Source organism: Canis lupus, chromosome 9, assembly GCF_003254725.2.
Source record: "Canis lupus dingo isolate Sandy chromosome 9, ASM325472v2, whole genome shotgun sequence".
Lineage (NCBI taxonomy): Eukaryota > Metazoa > Chordata > Mammalia > Carnivora > Canidae > Canis > Canis lupus.
Genome location: NC_064251.1, coordinates 2,028,791 through 2,056,056, shown reverse-complemented (window position 1 = coordinate 2,056,056; position 27,266 = coordinate 2,028,791). Strand labels below are relative to the sequence as shown.

Below are 27,266 nucleotides of genomic sequence, written 5' to 3'. Positions count from 1 at the left end.
CCGCGCCAAAGCCGGGAAGACCGCCAGGCGCCTGCGCGCGGGCCGCCGGAAGTGACGCCAGATGGAAGCGACGCAACCGGAAGGAGCCCTGGGGGCCGCGCCATGGCGCGGGAGGCTGCGGAGAAGCCGCCGGAGGAGATCTTGTCGCTCTGGAAACGGTAATGGGGCGGGCTGACTGCCAAGTTGCGGGGGGCTGGAGCGGCTTTGGGGCTGCGGGGGGCCCGACCCGCTTCCGGCGCGCAGAAGAAAGGGCCTTCGGGAGTTGTAGTCTGCAGGGTCGGCGGCGCTCGCTTCCGGCGCCGGGTCTGGGCGGGGGTTGGGAGAGGTAGGGGTGAGGCTACGCAGGGGCGTCCCCGGGAAGGTAGGGGTGAGGCCGCGGAGGGGCGTCCCGGGAAGGTAGGGGTGAGGCCGCGCAGGAGCGACCCCAGGAAGGTAGGGGTGAGGCCGCGCAGGGGCGTCCCCCGAGACCGGGAGTGCCCTAGGAAAGATCCGCAAGCCCTGCGGACCGCTCGGGGCCAGGAGGCCACTGGACATGTGTCTGCCCTCAGGGAGCAAGCTCAGCTGAAGGCCCTCCTCGTGGAGCAGGACACGGAGGCGTGGCAGCGGGACCCCGCGTTCTCAGGCCTGCAGAGGGTCGGGGGCGTGGACCTGTCCTTTGTGAAGGGCGACAGTGCCAGCGCCTGTGCCTCCCTGGTGGTGCTCAGCTACCCTGAGCTCGAGGTAACCCCGCGGGGGCCACCCTTCCCTGGCGTGGGCTGCATTAGTGAGAGAGGCGGGGCTCGGGGACCAGCGCCCATGTAGAACTCTGCTTCTCCTTTTGTAGGATTTCCTTATTAGGTTGGGAAGCCTTTGCAGAAAAAAGCGGGGCAGTAGAAACTAAAAGAGATTCTGTGAATTAGAACCTGAATTGACTCACGTCTTTATTTTTTTTTTTTTTAAGATTTTTTTTAAAACTTATTCATGATAGACACGGAGAGAGAGAGAGAGACAGAGAAGCAGGCTCCATGCAGGAAGCCCCATATGGGATTCAATCCCGGGTCTCCAGGATCATGCCCTGGGCCAAAGGCAGGCACTAAACCGCTGCGCCACCCAGGGATCCCTGACTCACGTCTTTACTTCAGGCTAATTATTCTCTTGGGCCTTCCCATGTCAGTGACCCCACAGCGACACGTCCCGAACTGCCCGGCCTGGACACCTCTGTATCCCCAGAGATGCGTTCACACATGGAGTCCCGCTCTGTCCCACGCTAGCCCCGTTTATGCACCTCCTAAATATTGCAGGAATCTGGCCCCCTGTCTGCATCCTCGCCGCCACTTCCCTGGCTACGCCCCTGTCCCCTGTCCTGCAGGGGACAAGTGGAGTTTTCACTGGGTTTCCTGCCTTCAGGATCGCCTTCTGTGGTGCCTTCTCCATGCTGCCTGCAAGTGATTCTCCTAGAAAGTAAATATGACCACGTCACCACCTAGTTCACTTGAAACATTTCAGTGCCGATTCTGTGGGGTTGAACTTGCTAATAAGGATAAGGACCCTTTGGGATCTGACCATACTGAGTGTAAAGCTGTAGGTGTGACTCACCAACCCCCATTCCCCACCCCAGAGTACTTCTTCAGATTCCTCAAACGTGCCATGCTGTATCTGCCTGCCTGACCTTTGCACTGATGTTTCTACTCCTGGCTAACCCTTGCTCACTTCTCAGGTCCCCCAGTGAGCACCCCCCTCACCCCGCAAGACCAGGAGTTACTCAGTATCCTCTCTTTCCTCTTTATTGCACTGGATGGAATTGGTGGGTGTGTCTCCCCTCCCAGAATGTGAGCTCCACGGTGATAGCAACCATATTGCCATGTCCACCAGCTGTAGCCTTGGGCATCTAGCTCAACGCCTGCCATAGGGAAGGCACTCAGACACGCACTCAGCAGTATGCCTGGGATTCGTTGGGGGACCACAGTTCAGGAAGCCTGGACTAAAGAAGTTGACGAGGAAACCTTTGCTCTGCTGCTCAGAGTTTCACCCTCCCTGTCGTCTGTTTGCTCCCAAAGGCAGCGTGTTCTTGCTTGTGTCTCTCCACTTTACTTGGAAGACCCCATTAGTCAAACTCAGCAAAAACATACTGAGCGCCCGCTGCGTGCTAAGGGCTGGATATAGGGTCTTAGTGGATCCAGAGTCCCTGCCCAGTGTGTACGATGGCCTTGGGGATAAGCCACAGCCTCGGGAGCCAGACTGCCTGCGTCCCTACCTCCCGTCTGCCCCTCCCACTTCACCCCCACTCCCAGGCCTTCCACTTCCTCTTCTAACTTGAGGATGGTGGCACTGTTGATAGCCAGCTCCACTGTGAGGGATGAATGGCATCACCCATGGAAAGCAGTTAGTTGGCACATTGTAAGTCCTCAAAAGATAGATGTTAGCTGTTCTTAGGACACCTCCCTTCTCAAGACAGTTCATGTACTCCCGCGTCTGTTGTCCTGGCTGCAGGATTAGCCACCTCTCATCCCTGTCCGTGGTCTCTGTCTCATGCGGTGCTTCTTCCGTTGCATTAACAGTTCCTGCACTGACTGGGTTCTCAAGGGTGGGGTGATCCTGTATTCCTCTTGTAACCCCGGCAGAGAGCAGAGTGCCTGCCCCTGGGATGGGGTCAGTGTTCGTCGTCCTGTGCTGTGGGAGCTTAGACTGGGCAAGGAGCTTGGACGGAGTGTGGTGCAGAGGCTCCTAAAAGCCTGATCACGGGTCTGCCCCCATCAGTCTCCTGAGTTGTGTTAGAGATGCAAACCCCATAGGCAGATCCAGAGACAGAAAGTAAATGCCTGGTTGCTGAGGGCTAGGGAGAGGGGTGGATGGGGTGTGACTGGTAGCAGAGGCAAGGTTTATTGGTGCTGTGGGGCATCAGATGGTTGTACAGCTCTGTAAATAAAAACATTGAATTATACACTTCAAGTGAACTTTATAGCAGTAAATTGTACCTCAATAAAGTTTAAAATATATATATATGTATGTATATATATATATAGATTCCAGAGCCCTAATTCATTTCCTTTAAAAAAAAAAATCTCCAAGCGTACAACCTGGAAATCTTTTCAGCAAGCGTCCCTGTGATCACAGAGTAGAGCCGGGGTGGGAGGCCCTGGTGCGTCTTCTGTGCAGCCAGGAATCCCGTCCTCAGCACCCCTGATGAATGGGGGCCTCACAACAGCCCATCCCATGGTCGGACACCTGGTTAGTGTGTTCTCCGTGGGAAGCTGAAATGTTTGTGACCTGTCGATTGTGCCTCGGGCAGCGGAGCGCAGACCCGCCTTCCTGAACGTCCACCCTTCCATCATCTGGACACCACTCTGCTTCGTCCGTGTGGTCCGCTGTGTCCTCAGAGGCTCGCCCATGTGACATGCAGCTCCCGTGCTGCTGGGCCTCTGGCGGGCCCGCAGTCAGCAGGTCCATCTTTGCATCAGGCGCCAGCATTGAACCGAGCTGCACCTGAGTTCGGTGGGCCGCAGTGCACCGAAGAGACGGGGTATTTCGGGGCCACGTCACCGACTTAGGGTGAGACCTGCAGATCTTCTCGGAGATTACTGACCGTCCGGATCGTGCCCACACACCCATTACGCAATTGAGGTTTTTCACTTTTTCCTGATATTTAACTTCAAAATGCGTAAACGTGGATACATTGGAAGAATGACACGTTGAACACCGTATACTCTGCTTAGATCCAGCTGTTGCCGATGGATGTCGTATTTTGTGCATGTGTGTGCACGCTGAGGGATCCGCAGGTGTCTCCCCAGGTGCTGACAGCTCACCTGGGGGCCCCCCTACAGGCCTGTCCTGAGGGACCTACATAACAGCAGACCTCGGGGTCCGCAGCACCTCCAGAACCCTGTCCGTGTCCCGTCTCCCCGGTCGCCTCGAGCTGGTCCTGCTCTCTGGGGAGTAAGGTTGGGGCAGCGGGGGTGGGGGTGGGGAGCAGGGGGCAGTGCATGTCCCCTGCTGCCCTGGGGTCACGTGGGCTCGGGGCAGGGGGTGCCCAGTGTGGCACCCGCTTCCTTTCCTCCTCTTCTCTCACTCACCCTGAGCTGACGGTCGAGGGCCCAGGGCCCTTTCTCCCAAGCTCACGGCTGGCTCTGACCATGTGGAGTCACCTTTCCTTTTCTCTGGAATGTTGCTCGGATGGAGGCTCCTACGCACTCTCCACTCGCTCGGCCCCGCCGCCCTGGTTTCCCCTTCAGTCACGTGCTCTGGCCATCCATCTGCCCATGTTTTTGTTCGTGTCCGTCCCTAGTGTTTGGGGTTTGCCCGCGCTCCCCCCCACATTTAGGATGGGCCGTCTACCCCGCCGCACCGCCCATGGGCAGCATGTGTTTGTGGAGCCGTGAGTGTGGGCCGCCGCCGTCCGAGGTCACGCGGGGAATCGTGTTCACGCGGGCATGTGGAGGCCGGCCTGGGTGGCGCCCCCGCCGGTGCCGTCCTTGCCTGCCGTGGTCCCTGCCTGTCCTCGCCCGGCCTGGACCCGCAGCTGCCGTGCCCTGGCTGTCGCGTGCCCCGCGGGGAGGCCACGTGGCTCTGTGCGCCCCGGGCTGGGTGTCTGCCGGGCTCTGGCACCTCGGGTTTCTGGAACCTCTGCGGGCAGGTCAGACGTGAGCGGCCGCAACGATGTGAGAGGCCACACTGCAGTGCGTCCCCGTGGGGTCACCCTGCCGTGGGCGCCGCCGCCAGCTGCCGGGCTCCTCTCCCTGGGCCGCGGTCGGCCGAGGCCCCGAGCGCTCCGAGGCCCTGCATGGTGCCCAGGCTGCCCCAGCCCCCGCCCCCGTGCTCGGCCTGCGACAAGGGAGCTTCAGGTGGTGGTTTCGGCGCCCTGCTGGCTCCTCCGGCGGCCTCACTGCCTCTTTGACACTTGCCTGTCCCTCGGGACCCTTCCTCTTTCACACTGTCTAGCTCTGAAAGCCGCTTGTCCTTTTCTGGATTCTTTGAAATCTCCCTTCGTAGAGCCGGGGTTGCCTTTCATGCGGTTGTAGGCCCTGTGAAGACCCGGCCTCTCCTCCCCCGAGTCCCCGCTCATGGGCAACAGTGACATCCAAGCCCTTGCTCTGGTGGCACACACGTGCCTCTTGCCCTTTGTCTTCCCTGAGCCCCCCGATAGGCAGGTACGCGGTGGACAGAGGGCGCCCCAGGAGGAGGGCCTGGTGCAGCGGGTGTGCGAGCACCTCGGGAGGCTGCAGGCTGAATCCCCGGTGGATCACCTTGACACCAGGCACTCTCCCCCCAGATAGGCGAGGCTGGAGGTAGTGGGCCCGGGGGCTGGGGAGGGGGATGGCCGCAGCAGCAGGCCTGAGAGACAAAGGGCCGAGGCTGCGCCCACCCGTGACCTGGATGCCCGGCGACAGGTGGTGTATGAGGACTGCAGCATGGTTAACCTGACGGCTCCCTACATGTCGGGCTTCCTGGCCTTCCGAGAGGTGCCCTTCCTGGTGGATGCGGTGCAGCGGCTGCAGGAGAAGGAGCCCCACATGGTGCCCCAGGCAGGTACCCCGACTGCAAAAAGGGCCCTCGGTTCCGCCCAGGAGGGACGGCCTCTGCGGGCTGCATCCCGCACTGCACGGGGAGTCCTCTGACCTCGCTGGGAAGATGTACTTTGACCTGGAGGGGAGGGATCAGAATTTCTCAAAAGCCGCCTGTCCCGGGAGTGGTGATCCCAGACTGTTTGCTGCAGGATTCCCTGGCCTGATGGGTGAGGGCCGTTTGGCTGACTGACTTTCCCCTGTGGCTCTTCCAGGTCCTCTTTGTGGATGGAAATGGGGTTCTCCACCACCGAGGTAATCCTGCTCCCAAAAGACAGGGCCCAGGAGGGGCCAGTTCTGACCCGTCCTCCCAGAGTGTGCGCACCCGCCCAGGCCCCTCTGCTGCCAGCCGGGCCCCGGCCACACTTTCTGGCCTTGACTTCGTTGTCGGGCTCCCGGCCAGCAGAGTCCCGCTTCCTGTCAGCCCGCCTCCTTCCTGCCTGCCCAGCCAGCACCCTGACCACTGCCTCGCTGGCCTGTCTGATGGGCTGCCCACTGAGTGGTGACAGGCCTTCTACCGAAACCGTTCCCCGCTGACACCGAGAAGCTTGCACCCAACTGGGCACTGGGATGCCGGCTCCGGAGAGCGACCGAGGGAGAGGGGAGCTCTCCCCCTCCATCATGGGCCTGGGCGTGGGTCCGCAGGGGGAGCTGGGTGCCCACATGCGCACTGCCTGGCGGGAGCCCCAAGTGTGTGTCAGGAGGGTGACGCAGAGGCCTGACGGCAGCTGCCAAAGAAACAGGAGGATAGAAAGTGCCAGAAAGTGGGAGGAGAACTGGGGTGAAGTATCATGAGCTAATCAGGCTCCTGACCTCTCCAGGAGGAAGGAGCATCTTCCACCCCAGCCCGACAACCGTGAGGTTGGGGCAGGGGGCCATGTCCCTTGTCGAGCTGGCTCTCCCAGTCCTGTCCCGGTCCTCAGTCTGCCCACAGGCCTCTGTTTACCTGGGGAGACTCAGCGGGTTCTGATTTGCCCTCCGTCTCCACAGTCTCTAGCCTGGTAGGCTCGCTGACCCTCCAGCCCAGCCTCACCCTCTGCCCCTGTAGGCTTTGGGGTGGCCTGCCACCTTGGCATCCTCACGGACTTGCCCTGCATTGGGGTGGCCAAGAAACTCCTGCAGGTGGACGGGCTGGAGAACAACGCCCAGCACAAGGAGAAGGTGAGGGATGGGGCGATGGCCTGCCCGCGGGGAGGGCGAGCACAGGGCCTGGGGGGCATGCAGCTCGGACGGCCCCAGTGACCTGCCCCGTACACACCTCTGGTCCAGCCCTGGCCTGCTGGCGCGCTCCTCACCATCCTGGCTCCCTACCTCTCTGTGCGTGCCCTGTTTCCCCCGTGGGTCGTGGGGCACGACCGCAGACTGCCAGCGTGGAGGAGTAGCCGCTGAGCTCCCCCAGCCTCCTGGGCACGTGCTCGCCTCCCCATCACCACCACCTTTGTGCTGCTGTGGCACCTCCTATAGGGGAAGGCCCTCCAGTTACTGGGCACAGGGCGTCTGGGAGTCCGTGTGGCCCTCTGTGCTTTTCCCCGCCCCCAGCGCGGGGCCTGCAGGACGCTGCTGCCCGGCCTGCCTCGGAGCTTCCTTGCCCCACCTTCTCCCAGCATCTCCCTCGTTTGGCCTCAAGGCTGGCACTGGGAATGTGACACCCCACTCCAGAGAGACCCGGGGACACATCCAGCTCTACCGCTGGGTGGCAGGCTCGGAGAACAATGATCACATCTGTCTCATTTCTCCAGGCAATGCTGTGCCTGCACAGAACAGTTGTTGATGGAGTTGACGGGGAGCCCAGAGCAAATTTAGGAGGCTTCTGAGTCACTCAGTGGACTAATGCTCGCCCCTAAAAGACTTGTTGGGTCGAATCAAACATACTTCAATTCCTCACAGGAGACAAAGCAGCAGGAAGTGGTCCTGGCCCGAGGGGAGCACCTGTGTGTCCACCAGCCAGGCAGGGTGGGCGCTCGCCAGGCCTCCGTCCCTGCCTGGCACCTCCACCCTTAGCACTGTGGCCTGGGTGGACTGCCTGCCGCCCCTTCTCCAGGCCCCGCGATTCCTCAGCCGCAGAACAAGGAGGGGAGAACTGGGTTCCGAGGGCCTGGTCAGGGTCAGATGGCGCCGGGATGTCCTCCTGGACACCAAGTCCGCTCGCAGGACAGCCATTAGGCTGCGTGGCTTTGCAAGAAGCGGCTGCAGACCATGTGCGGACCTGAGCCCTTCCCCTCCTTGCCTAGCGTCCGACTCCAAAAACACAGGCCTGCCCTTCACCGAAAAAAGACTTTTTCCATGCTTTCTCTTCCTGCTTTCTAGATACGACTTCTACAGGCTGAAGGAGACACCTTTCCTCTGATAGGAGGCTCTGGGACTGTCCTGGGCATGGTGAGTGGCCAGCGGCCCGCACCCCAAGGAGGCGGCACCCACAAACATGCAGGCACTTGTTCGTGTGCACCAGACCCTGTCCACCTCCCCCTGCCACTCCAACCCACACAGGGTGTGCCCAGTGCCTTCAACCCCCGCACCACCACCCTCAGCTGTGCTGAGAGGACCTCTGGGCTGCACTTGCTGATATGTCATCTGTCCTGGAGCCCCCAGGGCTTGTCTCTACTGTGCTCTGATTTTGCCTTCCTTGTCCTAGGCCCTGAAGAGCCACAGCCACAGCAGCAAGCCCCTCTACGTCTCCGTGGGCCACAGGATAAGCCTGGAGTCTGCTGTACGCCTGACCCGAAGCTGCTGCAGGTTCCGGAGCCCGGAGCCCGTGCGCCAGGTGGGTGGGCCACATGCACCATCTGCTCCCCACTCAGCAGGAGCACCTGTGGGACGCCCTAGGGGGTGACCAGAGTTCATCCTGGGGCCCTGCCCTGCCGGGCCCCATGGTCCACTGTGCTCCTACATGCCACTTCAGCCTCCTGCACCCGTCCTGGGGTCATCAGGAGCCTCAGCTGGTGGCAGCTCACCCCTGCCAGCCCCCGGCTAGCCCTTCAGGGCCCGACCTGCCCAGCAGCCTGGGAGGGAGCCCCCTGCAGGGCTGCAGGCAGTGCTGAGGAAGGCTTGTGTTGGCACAGTCCTCAGGAAGTGGCAGGAGGTGGCTGTGCCGGGCCCCCAGCACCTAAATCGGCAGCGGGGGTGGGCGAGAGCAGAACTTTGGGGAACAGGTTGGCTCGGCTGAGAAAAACCTCAGCCTGTAGGAGATAGAGGTGAGCACAAGCTGCCCGTGGGCCTGCGTCAGTGGCCTGGGTGGGGACCGGGCATCAGCAGTCACGGGTGGGTATGTGTCCCAGAGAAGCCATGGAATGAGCACCCGTGAGGAGCCCTCCTCAGCAAGAGACCAGTCTGAGGAGGGGCAAAGGTGGTCCAGGCCCAAGGACCTGCATTCGCAAAGGCCCTAGGGTGGGAATGAGTCTCAGCAGGAAACTCAGGAAAGTGTGGCCGGAGCCAGGCCAGGGTAGTGCAAGCCCACGAGCAAGGCTTCCCCACAGGGACCTGGGTGTGAGTCACAAGCAGAGGCTCTGTGGGTGGCTCAGAGGAGCCAGGGGAGCCCGTCTAGACAAGGTGCTGGTTTGTGCCGCCCAGGCCTGGAGCCCAGGTTCCTGCTGGTGCTGCGGTAGGTCAAGAGGGCCAAGGGCCTGGAATCCTCCCACCACGGTGCCCCGGTACCTGCTGCCTCCCCCGTGTCCCCACGGCCTGTGCTGGGTCAGCTCGACATGGCTGGGCCCCGGGGCCCACTGCCTGGAGATAGCGGGTGCACAGGGCTCAGCACGGGGTGATGCATCCCCACCCCCACCCCCGCCCCTGCTGCTCATAGATGCCACCGCCTCTGGGGGCCAGGACCTTCCCCCGCTGCTGGTGTGCAGGGTGGCCTGCAGGTGGCAGCAGCAGCCCGCACATGGCTCTGGCTCTGGCTCCAGGCCCTGGGGCCCTGAGGCTCTCTGGGGGCTGGAAGGCCAGGCCTCTGGGGCAGTGCCTGGGGGTCTCCGCTCAGGCCTGAGCCCCCCTCCCTCAGGTCTGCCTCGATGCTGTCCATTCCAGTGACTTGGAAGAACCTTCCGTCGACACTTCCCCGGGGGGCAGGGGGCACTGGTGCAGACCAGAGCCAGAGGGACAGGCCAGCTGGGCTAGGAGGACCCTGGGAGATCAGGGCTGGGGCACAAGCAAAGCGCACGGAAGCGCAGGCCACAAACCCAGTGAGAGCCCAGCGGCTCCACTGGATCCTGGGGGGTGACCCGGGGCCTCCTCCTGAGCCTATCCACTCAGGCCCTCAGGGACCTGCCATCGTGTCACCCCCGGGGCTCTAGTCCTTGTCCCAAAGGCTGGGCCGCGATGGCTGGTGTTACCTCCGTGGGCTCTCTGGGGAACAAGAGTGTTTCCGCCAGGCTGTCCAGGGCCCACCACCTCTCACAGAGCCACCCTCTCCCCAGGCTGACATCCGCTCTCGAGACTACATCCGCAGGACCCTGGGAAGCCCCAGGCCCCCACCAGAGCAAGAGAGGTGAGTTCTGGGGGCACTTGGCACGGTGTGGGGCAATTGTGGTGGGGCCACTGACCCGTGGGGCCGATTGGGAGACGCAGAGTCCCTGGGGGTTGGCAGAGCCGAGGCAGCAGGTGTGGCGCCTGGGCAGACTCCAGTCCAGCGGGAATTCCTGAAGCCCACCAGGGCTGCCCCCACCGGCCTTGTCCACTGCCTGCGCGGCCCTGGGTCGTGGTCTCCACGGGGAGGCCGTGGGAGTCAGGTGGCCCCGGGCTTCGTCCTGGCTGCTGCGGTGGTGACGCTCTCTGGGCCTTGGTTTCCTTATCCGTGTGCCAGACGTAGTTGTTCGTGGGCTGGCAAGATCAGGTGGGAGAGCCTGGCTCGGATGGTCACGGCCGGTGGGGATGGTTATCTGACCCTGGCCACAGCTTGCCACGAGACAGGTGCTGTGGCCCACTGTCCACGCTCCATGCGGACCGGGCCTGGCATTGACAAGCGAGCCCCAGAGCAGTCACCATCAGCTTTACCTCCAGCTCCTTTCTCCACGCAGTCCGGGGCCGTCCTAGGCCCAGCTAAGCTCGCGCAGGTGCGGGGCCTGGCCCCAGGAGCGCACAGGGGGTCTGTGCCTTCTTGCATCAGCAGCACCTTCCAGGCCCCCCGGGGAGCAAGGGGGACTGCGGGCCGCCTCTGCGTTTGATGCTGCCCCTCCTCGATGTCGTTACCAGGAGCCAGAAACTACAGAAGCCAAAGGTGTGCCCCAAGGAAGGTTCGGAAGAGCCCGCAGGTGAGGGCAGCCCCCCTGAGACACACAGCTGAGGCCCGAAGACACACCGGAAAGCCCGGCAGCAGTAGGGGGTGCAGCGGTCACATGAGACTCCCAGCTGTCTGACGTCCAGCTCCTGCTCGGAGTCGTGACTGGGGGACGGCGCCCCCATGATGGGTGGGGCACCCAGGCCCCAGCGCACGCTGGCCACACCACGCACGGGGTGGCAGCAGGCCTGCCCCAGCTTGGGTGGGCCCGGGGACTGCCCGTCCTGCTCCGAGGTCTCGTCACGAGGCGGCCAAGAGCTCGGCCAGAGACCACCTGCAGGAGACCGCCCACTCGCCACAGAGCGTCAGACCTGGAGGGAGTGTCACGTTGCTTCCCCAAGAGCAGGAGAGGGGCGTTCAGTGTTCAGGGGGATTTTTTGGTGTTTTCTGTTTTTTTCTAAAAGTGCCCAGGTGGGCTTAAGACTGCCAGACTGCGTTGTCTGTCCCTGGCCGCCCGTCCGTCTCCCCCTCGGCGCACACACCACCGCTTCCTTGGCTTTTGCTTTTTTATTTTCCAGGGTTCATTTTAAACCAGCTCTTCCCCTGGTCTCCACCCCTGACCAGTCGGCCACACTGAGTCCCCTCCGCCCTGACCCAGGAGAGCACCGGCTGGGGTGGCGGGGCGCGGTCCCTAGCTGCCCTGCCCATCTGCCAGCTCTCCTGCTGCTGGTTCGCTAGGGCACAGGGACACATGGGGCAGCCTGGATGCCAGAGGACCCGCGCTGGTATCTGAGGGGAGGGGCTTGGGCCCTCCGCTCCGAGCAGGGGCTGTGAAGGTGGGCAGCCCCGTCTGGGAAGCCGGTGGGGCACGTCTGCCCTGGGCTGGACTGCCATCAGCGTCCCCTCGCTGCGCCCCCCTTCTCAGCACAGGCCCCGCCTCCACTGTGGGGACGCGACATGCCCCCCACCCAGTCTGGGTCTCGTGTCTCACTGTTGAGAGGCTGTGGGTGGGGGGCAGGCCCAGCCGCAGCCCCCAGGCTCCCTCCCCACGCTGGCATTCGCTGGGAAGTATGATTTCTTGCCACTCTTGCTGTTTGTCAGAGAGCTGCTGGTCCCGGTTGGGACGGCCTTGGGTCTCCACGCTTCCTGCCCCAGCACCTCCCTTTGGAAGTGAGCTCCTCTCTGGGGACCCAGACCCCCGGGAGCAGCGGGGGGGGGGGGGGACAGTGAGCGAGGCAGGCTGCGGCTTGGGCCGGCAGGGTGCTGGCCGCCGTCCCCTCTTGCTTTCACCAGGGAAGGCCAGGTGGCTGGGGGCAGGCACGTAGGGTCGCGGCTCCTGTTTGGGGCCTCTCAGTAGGAAGCAGGACTGCCCAGGACAGGTGGGGCTGTGGGGTGCCACCAAGATGCTCAGGGGCTCTCCTCCGGCCCAGTGGGCTGAGCAGGTCCCAGCATGTTCCACAGGGGCCCTCCAGGGACTCCTATCTGTGGGGAGGACCAGGCTGGCTTCCATCCTCCTGTCCCACTCCTGCTGCCTCCACAGGTGTTCCCCTGGCACCTCCTCTCCTTTCTGAGCCTAGCTTCCGTTCCTCCCAATCCTGGGCCTGGGACTCATCGGGGCTGGGGTGTGCAGGGAGCCCCAGCTGTCCTCCTCAGCAGGACCCCGGGCCCTGGTGCTATGCCCCCGACTTCAGACCCTGCACCCCAGCATCCTGACAGTGGGACTTCCAGCTCACCTCTGCCAAGGTGGCCCCGTTCTCCCTGCTTTGGGACTGAGGCACAAGGCTGTCCCCCGGGAAAGTGTGACACAGCATTTGACGGAGCTCCGAGGTATGACCTCGCACTCGGGGCCTGCCTTCTCTCCGGGGTCATAAGCACCCCAGGTTTGGTGGGTGAGGTGTGAGGTTACATGTAGTCTCTCACCCAGTGGTGGGCCCTGTTCCCTGTAAACAAACACATGGGAGTCCAGCACCCCAGCGTCTGTCCCGGGTAGGCCTCTGTGAGGTGTGAGGGGCACGGGGTCCCCGGCACAAGCAGCCCCAGTGGGGCCCCTCCAGGGGCGGGTCACGCGGCAGCTAAGGCCAGCCGTGGTCCTGAGAGCCAGCAGGGCTGCACCGTCGGGCTCAGCGCCTCTCCCCACCCCGTCCCCAGGCCCAGCGAGGCCCGGAGGACACCTGTTTTCTGGGAGGAGGGTCTGAGGCAGGACAGGGAGAGCTGGCAGTGCCCAGAGCGTGGGGTACTGTGCCAGGCGGCCAGCCCGCTGCCCAGGTCTCCTGCCCGCCACCAGCAGCAGGGCTCTCCACACCCGCTGCCCTCCTGACGTCACCTGGGCCTCTCCCCGCCCGGGGCGCATCGGGACCAGGTGTGGGGCGTCGGGAGTGCAGGTGGAGGCGGCTGGCCCTACTGCCCCTCACCAACCGGCCGGGGCAAGGCTGCGCCCTACAGACACCGGTGCCGCCGCGGAGCCCGGCTCCGCCAGTCCTGCCGAGGGGAGCTGGCCCGTGGCGGCCGGGGTTGGTGGCCGTCTGTCTGTGGGGCTGTGCTGTCAACTCCAGCGAGAAGGAAGAAACGGGAAGCAGGAGTCCTCATCTCTTCCTAGCCTCTCCCACCACCCCAGGCCCCCCGAATGCGGGGTCAGTGAGGGCCAGACGGGCTCCTAGGACCAGGCCTCCTGGGCCCAGACCGTGCCTTCCGTCTCTCCTGCCTCCTGGGGGCTGGGAGGATTGGCGTCGTGTCGCAGCAGGTGCGGGCAGGTGGCCCTGGCTCCCCCCCGGGGTGGGAGGGGGCTCTTCTGAGAGCCCTGGCGCCGTGGCGTCCCCATCCCTCTTTCCTCCCCATCAGGGAAGACCAGACCAGAGCCTGGAGAGAAGTTTGCGGACCACTCACCCGAGTCGTTTTCGTTGTGAAATTGAAGTCACATCACAAAAGCTGCCATTTTAAGCCTTTTTTTTTTTTTAAGTGGACAATTTGGTGGTTTTTAGATACAGACTCTTGTGCAGTCAGACCTGCTGTCTAGTTCCCAGGCTGCCCTGTCACTGTAGAGGGAGCCCCCGTCCCCGTTAGCAGTCACCCCCCACCCCTGCCTGGCAACTCTGGGTGCCAGGTAGACGGGTGTTTGTATGAACCTGGGATTTCCTCGCAGGCGTCCACCCAGGAGGGCAGCTTCTGGGCCCTTTGGCAGCCGTGGGTCTGCCTTTTGGGGAAGAGCCATGCAGTTTTCCCGCCACGTTCCACGGCAGCTGTGCCCTTCCACATCCTCGCCAGCAGGCCGTGGGGCTCCCGTGTCCACTCCGTCACCGACATTCTTGTTGCCCTCCTGATTCTGGCCATCCCGGAGCGGGGGGGGACGTGCATTGCCCTAATGACAGAGGACGTGGAGCACTTTCTTGAGTGATCCTTGGCCATTTGTCGTCCTTCTGGAAGGAATGTCTACAGAAATCCTTGGCCCTGTCCGAAGTGGGGCTGTGCTCTTGCTGAGCTGCCTTCTCAGGGACGTGACTCACACGCTCTCCTGCTCTGGGGCTGCTTCGTCACTCCCTAGGCAGTGTTCTGGGTTCATGAAAGCTGTTTAATTTGATCAAGTCCAGTGTATCTGTTGCTTGTGCATTTGGCGTCATATTTAAGAAATCACTGCCTAGAGGCGCCCGGGGGCTCAGCAGTGGAGCGGCTGCCTCCGGCTCAGGGCATGACCCCAGGGTCCCGGGATCGAGTCCCACATCGGGCTCCCCGCATGGAGTCTGCTCCTCTCTCTGCCTGTGTGTGTCTCTCATGAATAAATAAATAAATAAATAAATAAATAAATAAATAAATAAATAAATAAAATCTAAAAAAGAAAAAAAAGAAGGAAGGAAGGAAGGGAAGGTAAGAAACCCCTGCCTAATCCAGGGTCAGGGAGACGTCCTGGGAATGCTGTGGCTTCAGCCCTTCCGTTTCGATCTCTGGCCCACTCTGAGGTAATGTTTCTATAGGCTCTGCGGGGTCCCCGGCAATTCCGTAAGAGTTTCAGGACCAGCTCGTCCATTTCGGCTGAGAGGCAGCTGGACTTGATGGGCGCGGCGCCGACCGACCCAGGTGCTTTTCCTTCACTTCGTCAGCTTCTTTCCACGTGGCCGTGTGGTTTCCAGCGCGCTAGTCTCTGGGTTTTGTTTGTTTGGTTTTGAGAGGGAGGGAGACGGTGGGGAGGAGGGGCAGAGGGGGAGAGAGAGAATCCCAAGGAGACTCCCTGCTGAGCGCAGAACCTGATGCGGGGCTCGACACCACGACCCTGAGATCATGACCTGAGCCGACATCAAGAGTCGGATGCCCACTGAACTGCGCCCCCAGGCGCCCCTTCGGTGCACAAGTCCTACACTTCATTTGATTAAATTTGTCCCTAAGTATTCCTTTTGATGCCATTACAAATGGAATTGTTTTATTGATTTCGTTTTTGGATTGTTTGTGGCTAGTGTGTGCAGAAACACATCTGATTCTGTCTTGCATCCTCCAGCTGTGCTACAATCTGTTAGCTCGGATTGTGTGTGTGTGCGTGTTGCACACGTGTGCACACACTCTTCAGGGTGCTCTCCGTGTAAGATCATGTTATGTGCAAATAGAGATAGTTTTACTTCTCCCTTTCCGATCTGAATGTCTTTTCTGCCCTTTCCCTGCCTGATTGTCTGGCTAGAAGTTCCAGTAGGACATTGGATTCCAGTGGCGAGGGCAGGCGTCCTTGTCTGGCTCCCGATTTTAGGAAGAACCTCTCGGTCCCCCGTGAGGACGGCGTGGGCCGCGGGCTCTTCACGGACGCCCTTTTCAGGTTGAAGGAGCTTCCTTCTGTTCCTAGTCTGTGTCTTTATCACGAGCGGGGCTTGGGTTTGTCCGCTGCTCTGCACCTGTCGAAACGATCGCCTTCCTTCACTCCGTCATGTGCTGTGCTGCATGGGTTACATTGTCATATTTTGAGCCACTCTGCATTTCTGAAATAAATTGCACTTGGTCACGATGTATAATCCTTTTACTGTGCTGCTGAATTTGATCTGCTGGTATTTTGTTGAGGACTTTCAGATCGATATTCCTAAGGGTTATTTGTCTGTAGTTTTCTTGTGATGTCTTTGTCCGGCTCTGATATCAGGGCAGTGCTGGCCTGCCCGTAGAGAACCCACAGAAGTGTGGGGTGCCGTGGCCCCTCAGCCCTTCCCATGGCCAACCAAGGCACTGAGCACAGATCAGAGATGCCTCAAAGAGGTAGAGGGTTTTGGCAGTCTGTTGAGAGCCCGCCCACCCTGAGGACACGAGTGGGAAAACAGCCAGGGCTTCTCAGAAGGGGCTGGGCTTCAGGGATCGGGATGCAGGGGTCAGACGTGGGCCAGGCTGGGAGGTCCAGCAGAGGGGCGGTGGCAGGGCGGTGTACACAGATGGACGCAGATGGAGGGGCAGGTGGGGACCTGCGAGCCAGGGTCATTCTCGGGAGACCCAGAAAGCGTGAGGTGTGGGTGTGGGGAGGGGGCTCCTGGGTGGCATGTCTTGCCCCCTCCACCCCCACCTCAGGAGCTCTGCTCTGCTCTCTCGCCCCAGTGCAGAGGGCGTGTGGGGGCGCTGGGTGGGTGGTGTCTCAGCTTCTTCCCACAGAACCTTAAAAATAGGGCCGAGATGATGTCTATCTTCACAGACCACTGCCTGCCCCAGAGCCAAGAATAAGTCTTGAGCCACTCAATAATTCAAGTCCGATCCAAATAGATCTTCCTGTTAACCCAGTGGCCTCCTCGCCCCTTCCCTAAGTCCCCACCCTGCTCAAGGGCTGGGAATAAGAGGCTCCCGTGAGGTGGGTTGGCCTGGCCATTGCAGGTCACACCTGGGCCCCTTGGGTCTCCCCACTCTGGGGACCCCAGCCCATGCACCCTCCCCTCTCTTGGGGCATTCAGGAATACAGGGCACCCAGGGCTGGGAGTGGCTCTTCACGATCAGGCCAAAGCCAGGCCTCAGGGGGAGGCCTGGCCATGATCCCAACTGTCCCAGGGACATCCCCCCCAACCCCTGTTTGAGCCTGGTTTTTATTTTTTATTTTTTTTTAAAGATTTATTTATTTATTCATTCAGAGAGAGCGAAGAGAGAGGCAGAGACACAGGCAGAGGGAGAAGCAGGCTCCATGCAGGAAGCCCGATGTGGGACTCCATCCTGGGTCTCCAGGATCACACCCCAGGCTGCAGGCAGCGCTAAACCGCTGCGCCACCGGGGCTGCCCTTGAGCCTGGTTTTTAGCCCAGCTCCTCAGCACCTTTGAGCATCCCTCACTCCTCCTCCTGGGCTCCTGGGGTCCCAACTCTCCAGGGCCCAAAGGCCCCTGGGCTCCAGGGGAACTAATCCCCCCACGTGGACCCCAGTCACTGGTACACATGCACCCCTCGGGGTCTGTCTTCCTGCCTCTTCCTGGATGGGTCCCTGCAGGGGCTTCCCCTAGGCCTTCAGGGCCTGGTGGGAACAGGTGGACAAGGAGCCAGAGTCCTAAGCTCCAGCCCAAGGCCTCTGCACTCGCTGGGGGAGGCGGAGTCCCTTACTAGCCGGGCCCACCCCCTCCAGATTTGTCCCAGCCCCAGCAGTTCCTGCTGCACTGCCCTGGCCAGGCCCTGCATGGAGTTTTACCAAATTATTAATTAAAGGCACAGGCATGCGGCAGCGCTGACATCCAAATGAATAGCACACTGGGTAATTAGGCAAGGTGTCATGGAAATGATGGAGCACAGCCCGCTATCCCCAGTTCACCTCCCTAGGAAGCAGGAGCAACTTCTGGCAGTTTCTTACCACCATAGGCGGTGCTGGGGACAGGGACAGCTACTGCTTGGGGACGGGGCTGGGCCCCCCTCCATCTGATCCTACCCCACCCAACAGGCTGAAGAATGGGAAAGGGGGCAGTGAAGGTGGGCTCGCTGTCCCAGAGAGACAGGCAAGCAGACCTAGGGCAACAGAGAGGGAAGAAAAGGGTGGGGGCCCGCGGAGGGCCCTGTGGGCAGGCGGGAGGACCCAGGCCGGACGCAGGGATGTGGGGGAGGGCAAGACTTGTAATGAAAAACCAGCAGCTCCTTCCCCCCCCACCCCTCTCTGTTCCTGATTTCCTCTTCTCCAAGGCAAAATGTTGTTATTTTAGTTAGTTTGTTTTGGTGTTTACTTCTAAACAACATGGTAATGTTGCTCTTTTTCTTTCAGATTTAGAAATTATCCACTGACTTTCTGCTGTTGAGAGTTTGTTCACACACACTTTCCTTCCACTCATCTCCATTTGGCCGAATCCTAATTCTGTGTGTGTGTTATTGTTTCTTCGTTCATGCTACTCACGGCCCAGTAACGTATCATAACAACATCTTTCTCGTACAAACTCTTGTTTTTCCTGGACTTAATAATTGCCTCGTGTTTTGGGTTATTTTCTGTGTGCCTATTACTTATTCATCCCTAAACCCTGCAACAAAAATAGAAGTCTCTTTATTTGGTACATGAAAAACATCAAGCCATCTCTGAATTTGGTTTGTGGCCCATAGAGCCTGTGGTAGCCAGCCCCCGAGATGGTGCCCAGCGATCCACGGCCCCCAGGCTTGTGCAGTCCTCTGGCCACATTGATTGTTGGGACTTTTTTCTTGATGGCGCTCTCTCTCTCTCTCATCGTTCACTTTGAGGGCAGCTGCCATGTCATAAGCTGCTCTGTGGAGTCCTCATGGCAAGGAACGGAGCCCACCAGCCGCTCAGCATGTGAGGAAGCCATCCTCTAAGTGCACACTTTCCATGTCCACAGTCCTGGCTGTCATCCCGAGTGCAGCCTCATGAGGGACCTTGAACCAGAACCAGCTAGCCAGCATACGCCTGGGTTCCTATCCCTCAGAAACTGTGCGAGACACTAGATCTTTGTTCTGGGACAATTTGTTAGCAGCAAAACCCAGCTAACTCCGAGCCGTTCCTCCTATGCCCACCTTTCTCGATTGCCTTGTACACCTGCTACACACCCATCACCAAGGACATGTCTCCACCCTAATCTCTCCTGTGTTGAGTCCCCTCCTTCGTGGGTTCTGTGCAGCAGTCCTTTGTTTGGGTCTGCTCCCTTGCACTAGTGGTGTGCACCATCCGGTGGCTTCTCGAGAGCGAGTATCGGAGAGCAACAACTCCACCCTCACCCTCACCCAGAAACCTGTGTCCCTTCTGGTCTCCCATCAGAGACCTGGGAAAGTGGCTGATTTGCTTAAACTCCCCAGAAGAGTTTTTGTCTCTAAGGTGCAAGGATACCGTGATGACCCTCAGGTATCTATCAACACTGTCTCATTTCATGATGTGGGACCCTCAGGGACCCTGGAGAAGCCACCATGCGCTCCGCGGGGCTGCCTGGCTGCAGGTGGGGGGGGCCGCCGCTGTCCGTGGTGCTGGAGCTGCTGCCGCCGCAGGGGTGCCACCAGAGAGCCCCTGCCCTACTTTTACTCCTTCCTCACCCTGCCACCCCCTCCCTAGGGCAGAGGCTGTGCCACCCTGAAAAATCCCTTCCCTGCCAGCTCTGGCCCTGTCCTCCCCCTGGCTGTCTTCCTGCCCGGGTGCCCCTCTGTGCTCATTTGAGATCAGGCCCTACACAGGTTCTGCAGGTGGGCTCAAATCCTGGGGTGAGAGCCTGGAGGTGTTTGAGCTGAGAACCCTGCAAATTGCATGCGACAGAAGCCGACGTAAATCACAGGAAGCAAAAGCGAGCTTGTTAGTTCACGCTAGGGGCAGAGCGACTTCGTGAACCACACACCTGCTTTCTCCCTGTGGGCGCTGTTCTGGGGGCCTCTCTCTTCGGGGGGCCGGGTGGCTGGCGGCAGCCCCAGGCTTACATTCTCCCCTGTATGTTCCCAGGCAGAGTGCCCCCTCCAGTCCCAAAGGCTCTGGCGAAAGCGCCAGGGCCATGGCCCTGGGTACAGGCTGACCCAGCCCGAGCACGGTCCCTGCTTGGCTTGATCGCCGTGGCTAGGGTGGAGCCAGGCAGTGAATCAGCGCACCCATGGAGGGAGGTCCTCAGTGGACGAAACACTCACCAGAGGAAGGGCACACCCCGCTGGGAGCCAGGGGAGGGGACCTTCTCGGGAAGGGGCAGTGGCTTCAGGATCTCTCAGGATGCTCTGTTCCAAGGCCCTAGAAAGCAGGGCCTCTGCCCAGCGATGCCCCATCTTGTCTCTGGGTAATTCTCTCCCAATGCCAGCAGGAGACAGCGTGATTAAGGTTCCATTATTAACTTGCCAATCTTGTTTCTGGGGCACAGACGCTGACGGCTTAGGGGACCTAGTTGGCATATAACAAGGTCTCCATGACAAATTACTTGGGTATCAACTATCTAGGGAAATGTCAAGCAGGATCTGTCATGCTGGTAGCGGGGGACAGCCAATTAACCTGGAGCGGTTAATCTGATCCCCAGCAGTCACCGCCTCAGCCTCCAGCAGGGCCTGGAATGAAGGCAGAGGCCTGGGGTGCCCAGGGGGGCGGGGTCCGGCCTCCATCGCCCCAGGACACACACCTCTGCAGTCACGCTAAGGGCCCCTCGGTGCGCTGCTCTTGCCTCGCAGCCTGCCTCTGTCCATCATTCATTCACCTCATGACCACCTGCGGGCTCAGGCCCGACCTGGTCGCTGCTGGTCAGGGATGGGACCGAGCTGCGAGGGACCAGTGTGCATTCAGGGGACCGTGACCTGTGTGGTGGCTCTAGGATCCCAGCTGCATAAGTGCAGCCGCAGGCAGGGTGGCCAAGGCGGAGTGGCGGGTGTCAGGGTGAGGGCTCGGGGCGGCCGGGCGCAGGCTCCCAGCACAGCGCAGGCTCGAGCCTCGGCCAGTGAAGCGGCCAACTGAGCCGAGGGCAGCTCGTCCACGGGCCTGTAGGACTCGCAGTGTCTTAAACTGTTCTGGCCTCAGTTTCCTCACCTGTAAATGGGGCTGGTGATCCTTGGTTCCCAGCGATGCTGTGAGAGTGAGCAGTGCCCCGCAGAGGTGCCCGGCCGGGTGCCCGGCCCGCAAGCTACTCACAGGGCAGGCGGGGGGGCTCGGATGGAGCCTCTTCCACTCCTCGGAAGAGGCCGGGGAGTGAGGAACACGAGGGATGTGGCCCGGGAGCGGGGGGGACATCCCGGAGCAGGTGGTGTGGGCTGGCCAGCGGGCACACAGGCGGACCAGGCAGGGCCGGGGGCCACCAATGCCACCGCGCCTTCCGGGCTTGCTTGGTCTCCAGGAACGCGGCGGTCCCTCTGGGTCAGGACCAGCGCTGTTCCCGTGGCTCGGCCCGGGCTGTGCCCCCCGGCCTCCCCCCACCGTGCAGCCGACCCCCACCCAGGGATGGCCCCCTCACGTCTCCTCAGCGGTGATTGGCAGCTGCCACTTCCCAGCCCTCCCTGCCCCGGAGCCTCGTGCTTATTCATGACACTGACATATGGCACCTCCGTGGGGGGACCGGAGGAAGCTGCCAATTGTGAGTGCAGCGTGTCCCCATTCGAGCCCCGCTGAAGCAAAACAAAGGCAAGATGTGAGGGGAGCAGAGGCGGCCCGGGGGCGTGTGCGTCTGTGTGTGTGTGTCTGCACGCTCGCCCCACACACGGGGGCGCTGGGAGGAGGGAGGAAAACACGGTAAACGGCAGCGGGGCGGGGGGCAGCTTGGATTTTCGTGGCTCTGGGGTCCTAGCTGAGGGAGTCCTCAGGGGTCGAGTCGTCCATTCCTCTGCCCCGGGCAGGCCGGCTCTCACGGCCTCTCGCTCCGTCACCACTCACGCGGACGCTGCGCCGCAGGCCGGGAGCAAGACAGGCCAGCAGCCCCGGGTGCAGATCACTGAACTGTTCTCCTTCTTCCCAGAATCAGGAAATTCCACCTAATGTCAAACCAGAGTCCCCAGAGCTCCAGGCTCGGCCAGTTCCTTCTTCTGTCTCTGTTGGGGATGGAGCGTGAGTGCGCCGCCCCGCGTCAGTGGGTGGGGGCCTAGCAGCCGCCGCCGTCCATCCCCCCCACCGTGAGAGGCTGGCACCCCAGGGCGTGGCTGGGCGCCCACGGCTACAGAGCTCGCTCCTAGGGCTGCGGAGGGCAGGGCGGGAGCCAAGGCTGAGCTCCGGGGTCCTCAGCGGCCCTTCCTCCCAGACCCAGGGCTAGAGGCTGCTGCCATGGAAACCAGGCTCCTTGCCAACTGGCCACGTGCATGGGAGATGGTGGATGGTTCCAGGGACGATGGCCACCTCTTCCCAGCAGGCCCAGTGCCAGACACCCTGACCCTGCTCGGCCACCTGTGTCCAGTGGTAGTAAGGGAAGCCCCTGGAGATGGAGGGAGCAGGGGGAGGCTGGAATTGGCCCTGGGGCCCAGCAGGCCGGGGCCTGAGGCCAGCTGACAGCAAAAAACCTGCCCCACAACCCCAGCCGAGGGCCCGGGCCTCCTGTGGGGTCTGCCCAGGGGGTCCGCCAGCCTCCTTCTTGGGGAAGGGGATGGCCGGGGGCTTGGGAGCAGCACCCCCACATTTCGGGCCTTCCCCAGGGAGTCCGAGAGCCGCAGAACCCTGCCCCCCGAGGTGTGCAGCCTGCTAAGAGCGTCTCACCCGCCAACTCCCTTCGAGGCAGCTGGAGCCCTGGCCGGCGCAGGGCTGGGGGCTGCAAGGGCAGCTCCCATTCCAGCCCACACCCCACTCCGCAGCCCTGTGGGCCCTCCGGGGGGGGGGGTCCCCTGCCTCCGCCAAGTGTTGCGTGAGCCCCCTGGGCCTGGCTGGCAGGGCTCGCGTCCGGCAAGCGCAGGGCTGCCTCACTTCAGGCACCGCTGTGCAAGGAGGCATCTGCTGCTAACTGTCTCGGGGCAGATGGGCTGCCAGTGAGCTAAGTGTGTGCGGGGGAAGGGGTGCCATAGGAACCCCTTCCCGCCAGAGCGTGGGGGCGGAGGCAGGCCGGTGGGGGAGCGGGGAGTGCTGGGGAGGGAGAGGGGGCTGGGATCACAGGGGCTCCGGGTGTGGGGTGAGGCACGTGGCAGGGCGCTGAGGCACTGGGCAGGGCAGGGACACTTGCCGCTGCTGGCCGGATGGCCTCGGGCAAGCAGGGCCCCTCTCGGGGCCTCAAGGAACACCTCCGGGGTGCCTCCCAGCTCCTGAACCCCAAGCTTCAGCAGGATGGGGGTGTCCTCAGCAAAGAGACGCCTGCCATCTGCAGGCCCCCCCCCCGCCAGGACATGAGGGTGGCAGGGACACCAGCACAGTCCAGGGCACGTGGGCAGCAACTGCCGTGTGCTCCGAGGCTGGGGCCCCCAGAGGGGTCAGGGTAGCCCCAAATGTCAGGCCAGGTCCCCGTGGGGTGCCGCACAAGCGGGACCTGCAGCCTGGCTGCGGCTGGAGTCGTGCAGTGAGGGTCCTATCAGGTCATGGGGCCCGGATGCACGAAGGCAGGGGAGCCGGCCTGCCTGGGTGCCATGGGCCCCCAACTCGGGACCCTCAGGGGCACTGCGGGGGAGGGCGCAGGGGTGGGGAGGTTGGAGAAAACAGCCCACAGCCCAACAGGCCCGGGAGGGCACGGGGGGTTGGGCGGGGGCCAATGGGCAGGCGCCAGAATGTACGTAGCTCAGGGTTCCTGGCTGACAAGGAAGGGGACAGGCGCTGGGGGCCCAGACGCCCGAGGCCGCCGAGCTCCTGCCCCCGGCCGCCGCCTCATGGGCACAGGAGCACTAGGCGGGGGAGGCCCCGGGCTGCTGGGGCTGAGCCGGTGGGGAGGGCTCCCCCGACTCCTGGGGCTCCCCACCAACCACCCCACCAGTGGCTGCCCGGCGCCACACCCCTGCCCAGTCCAGAAGCCCAGGGGAGGGTGCCAGGTGGGCCCGGGTGCCCCTCGCCTCCCCCCATCCCCGGGCGGCCCCCCCGCCCCCCCGGCCCGCAGCCGCCTCCGCCCGCCCGGCGTGACTCAGCTCAGCTGTTACTCAGCCTCTCCGCTTGTTGGTGGTTGCCTTTTTTTTTTCTTTTTCTTTTCCAAAGTATGACATTGCTGCTGCGCTGTGGCAGGGTGACTGTCCGTGGTGGCCCCGGCTCGAGGCAGTCGAGGTGACCAAATGGCTGCGCATCCCCTGGGGCAGAGAGAGCCTGTCACCTGCAGGGCAGCGCGGTCCTTACCTCAGTTCCGCTGACCCAGGCATGGTGCTGGGGACACTGTCCAAAGTGCCCCCGTCGCCGTCTCATGACCCAAGGACCTGTGTCCTTGATGTTGTAGGTGGGGCATCGGGAGGCCAGAAACCCTCCTAGGGAGGGTGATGCGCGCGGAGGGGCCAAGCCCCGCTTTTCAAGAAAGGGAAGAAATGAAGCACTTTGTCCTGGATCAAGTTACCGGACGCGGACGGGCTCTCCCTCAATGAAGGACACGGGATTGTCCGTGAAATTTGCCATTTTGTTAGGTGCTGAGTTCCCTGCTCTGAGGAGGGTTCAAGCTCTGACGTGGGTTGAGCCTGGCGAACGGGGAGGTGGGGGGGCGCTGGCGGGAAGGGGTCACGGGCCGGAGCGGGGCGCGGGCGTTTGAGCCCCAGGGTGCCTGTGGGAACCTCGCAGGTCGTCCCGCCCCGAGGGGCTGCACCCTCCTCCGTCGGCATCTCCTTGGCAGGCGGTCCAAGGACGGGACACGTGGACGGGAGTGCACGCAGACGTGCACCCTGAGGGTTCCCCACCTCTGCGCTGCCGCAGATGGGAGCGCAGCCATCCGGGAGGAGCCGGGAAGGGCGAGCTCGGGGCACGGGGGCTCTGGCCTGGGGAAGGGGCAAGGCGGCCTCTCAAGGACAGGGGCGCCCGGGGCCTGGGAGGAAGCGGGGTGCTCGTGGCGCCAGCAGCTGGGACGTGCTGACACAGCTGCCCTGGGGTCCGAGGGCTCCCCCTCCTGCCCCAACGCTCCTTCCCCCATCCTCCCCCCCCCCCCGGCCCGGGCACCATGCCCATTTCTCATGCCTCTTGGGGTGGACTGGATGGGGGCCCCCAAAGGATGTGCCCCCAGAACTTAGAGTAAGAGTCTTTGCAGACATAAGTAAGTTAAGGATCTTGAGATGAGCTCACGGGGGGCCCAACCCCAGTGTCCAGTGTGGTTAGAGGAAGGCAGAGGGTGGCGGAGGCTCAGACCCAGAATGCCCCCTGAAGGTGGAGGCAGAGGTCAGCGGGGGCGGGGAGACGGCCCGGGACGGGTCATCCTGGGGCTCAGCGGCCAGGCCGCCTCGCGGGCCTTCTCCGCCTTACACGGGCCCAGGCTCCGAAGGCAGAAGTCAGCACCTGCGTCCCGACGCCCTGCAGCCCAGACTCCCCAAGGGCAAGCGCCCCGGTCACCCCCCCCAAGGTGCCCCGAGTCTGGGCTGCAGGGCGTCGGGACGCAGGTACTGACTTCTGCCTTCGGAGCCCAGGTCTCGCATGTGGGCCGTGGGTCGGCAGGTGGCTCCAGGACATGTGGCACCGACAAGTGCACAGCTGTCCAGGGGATTCCCGGAGCCACTGACGACTGTTGCCCCTGGGGGGGCTGGCGGGGGCGGCTCTGTGGGCCCCACGCGGTGTGTGCGGTTGCCCACCGCTTCCGGCTCTGCCCTGGGCAGAGGCCGGGGCCAGCGAGGAGCTCCCTTCGGTCCCAGCTGGCCGGGCTGCCCTCTGCCCAGGGCCTCGTGGGCGCCGAGCTGGCTGGGAGGGGTCAGCAGGGGGAAGGACCCTGGTGGGGACAGGACACCCGCCTTCCCTGAGGTAGACAGGCCTCGGCTCCTCCCTGGGTCCCGGCACCGGCCTCTGCCCCCTCCACCCTTGCTCCCCTCGCGCCTGGCTCTCCTCGGGGCGCATGTCCTCCCTCCCTCTGTCCTCCTTCTCTCCCCTACACCCTTCTTAGAAATGAAGTCATCTAGAAAAATAATCAAAAAATAGAAAGGAAAAAAAAAAGCTAAGAAAATGGGATTTTTTTCCCTTTCAAACATTTGGTGAGACACCTCCCACACGGATGAGTGTCCACCGGGCCTGTTTTTGTCCGAGGGAGACTCAGGCCTGCACCTCCTCGGGTGGCAGGAGCCCGGGGGCCTTCTCCACCCTGGCCTAGGGTCTGCCCTGTGGCCTGGCAAGTCAGCTCCCTGAGGCCTGAGGGCCCAGCGGCACCCTCTGCAGGAGCCCCAGCAGCCACCCCCCAAACCCCCCCAACCCCCCCCACCCCCCCCACCCCCCCGCCACCCGCCAGGCCACCGGGCAGTGGGGTCAAGGTCGGGGTACCGGCTCCAGATGCTTGGGACGGTGAGGTCTCTGCCTGCGGTCTCTCCCTCTTCCGGCCGGCCCACGCCCACCTGCAGACTTTGCGTTTGTTTATGATTTATACTCCGCCTGCTTCCCAGAAAGCTCCCGGCACTTGCTGAAAAGCGGTTTCCCCAAGTGCGGCTGTGCCCCCGGCCGCCTCGGCCTCCAAGCCCACGACACTTCCCGGGGCCTCACAAGTTCTGATGGCTCCGGGCCGGGCTCCCGGTGCCCACCGGGTCTGGGCCCCCCACGCGGCCTTTCCCGCCACCCCCAGGGGCGCCCGGGCTCCAGAGACACCCTCCCGCCCAGGGCACGGCCCCGGGCCTCCTCCAGTGTGGGGACCACTCCCTTCCTCCCCGCTGCCCCCTCCGGGGGCCCCAGGGGGCCCGCACCTCTCTTCTGCCCCTTGGCTGTGTGTCCCGCGCCCCGGAACCCGGTACCGGCCGCCCCGCCCGCCGCTGCACCTGGACCCTGAAGGCCTATGACCAAGCCGTGTGACCGTGGCCGGGGATCCCCTCTGCGTCTGGGAAAGTGACCAGGCCCGGCTTCGGGCACAGGCTTCCAGGGGGCGTCACGGAGGGAGGAGGATGCTGGGGGGGGTGCGGCTCCGTGTGACCCCACAGGAGGGGCCCGGGTGAGGAGGTGCCGCCCGGCCACCGCCCGCTGGGGCTGCTTCTGTTCACGCCTTCAGCTCCGACCCCGACCCCGGCCCCGGCCCCGGCCCAGCTGCAGCCTCAGAACTCCTCGCTTGGGGCAGGACACTCGTCCCCAATCCTGGCCGTGTCCTGGCCTCAGCCCGGCTTCCCTGATTTCCGGCCGCGGGAAAATGAGCGAGCGGGGCGGCTCTCCCTGCCCTGAGCCCAGCGACGCCCCGTGAGGGCACAGGGAATGCAAACTGGAGACGGCCCCAGAGCAGGTCCCAGGCTTCCTGCCGCAGAAGGACGGGTCTCTGGGGCTCCGTGTCCTGCCGAGCCAGCTGGTGCCCTGCCGGCCGCCCCGACCACCTCAAGGAGCTCGGGATCCCCCTGGCCTGGCCCTTGGGGGAAGCCCCAGCGCAGTGGGCCCTGGGCGGGGGCTGCCTCGGGAACCTGGGGGCCGGTTCTGCTCCCCTTGCTGCGGGGCCCCGAGGGCCGTGGAGGTTGAGGCAGAGCCCGTGTCCGCCCGGGCCAGGCAGGTGGCCGCCCCAGGTCAGGGCAGCACGCGCCCCTTCCCGGCCGACCACCCCAAAACCCTGGCCACGGGAGCTGACAGGCGGCAGGCGCAGAGGAGGGGACACCGGGGCTCCAGCTCCTGAAGGAACCGCCGTGGCAC

At 62.9% G+C, this 27,266-nt stretch overlaps 1 protein-coding gene across 6 annotated transcripts; it reads left to right on the top strand.

Moving 5' to 3' along the window:
- Positions 1–33: 33 nt before the first annotated feature.
- Positions 34–18,074, top strand: ENDOV (endonuclease V). Of its 6 annotated transcripts, XR_007413131.1 has the most exons (11): positions 34–158; positions 549–720; positions 5,364–5,498; positions 5,753–5,792; positions 6,565–6,698; positions 7,845–7,913; positions 8,170–8,298; positions 9,950–10,020; positions 10,725–10,783; positions 14,715–14,817; positions 15,410–15,734. XR_007413131.1 is itself a non-coding variant. In XM_049114535.1 (10 exons), the coding sequence occupies exons 1-10, from the start codon at positions 103–105 to the stop codon at positions 17,942–17,944; spliced, it is 885 nt and encodes a 294-aa protein (XP_048970492.1). In that variant the 5' UTR covers positions 34–102; the 3' UTR covers positions 17,945–18,074. The 6 variants fall into 6 exon arrangements, 5 of the variants coding, with proteins under 5 accessions (XP_048970492.1, XP_048970491.1, XP_048970490.1 ...); XM_049114535.1 differs by lacking the exons at positions 14,715–14,817; positions 15,410–15,734 and adding an exon at positions 17,925–18,074; XM_049114534.1 differs by having other exon boundaries at positions 14,715–15,734.
- Positions 18,075–27,266: the final 9,192 nt, after the last annotated feature.

Coding starts and splice junctions, on each gene's coding strand:
- ENDOV (XM_049114533.1), top strand. CDS start 103: ATGGCGCGGGAGGCTGCGGAGAAGCCGCCGGAGGAGATCTTGTCGCTC. Junction 721..5,363: donor TCAGCTACCCTGAGCTCGAG/GTAACCCCGCGG, acceptor GCCCGGCGACAG/GTGGTGTATGAGGACTGCAG. Junction 6,699..7,844: donor ACGCCCAGCACAAGGAGAAG/GTGAGGGATGGG, acceptor CCTGCTTTCTAG/ATACGACTTCTACAGGCTGA.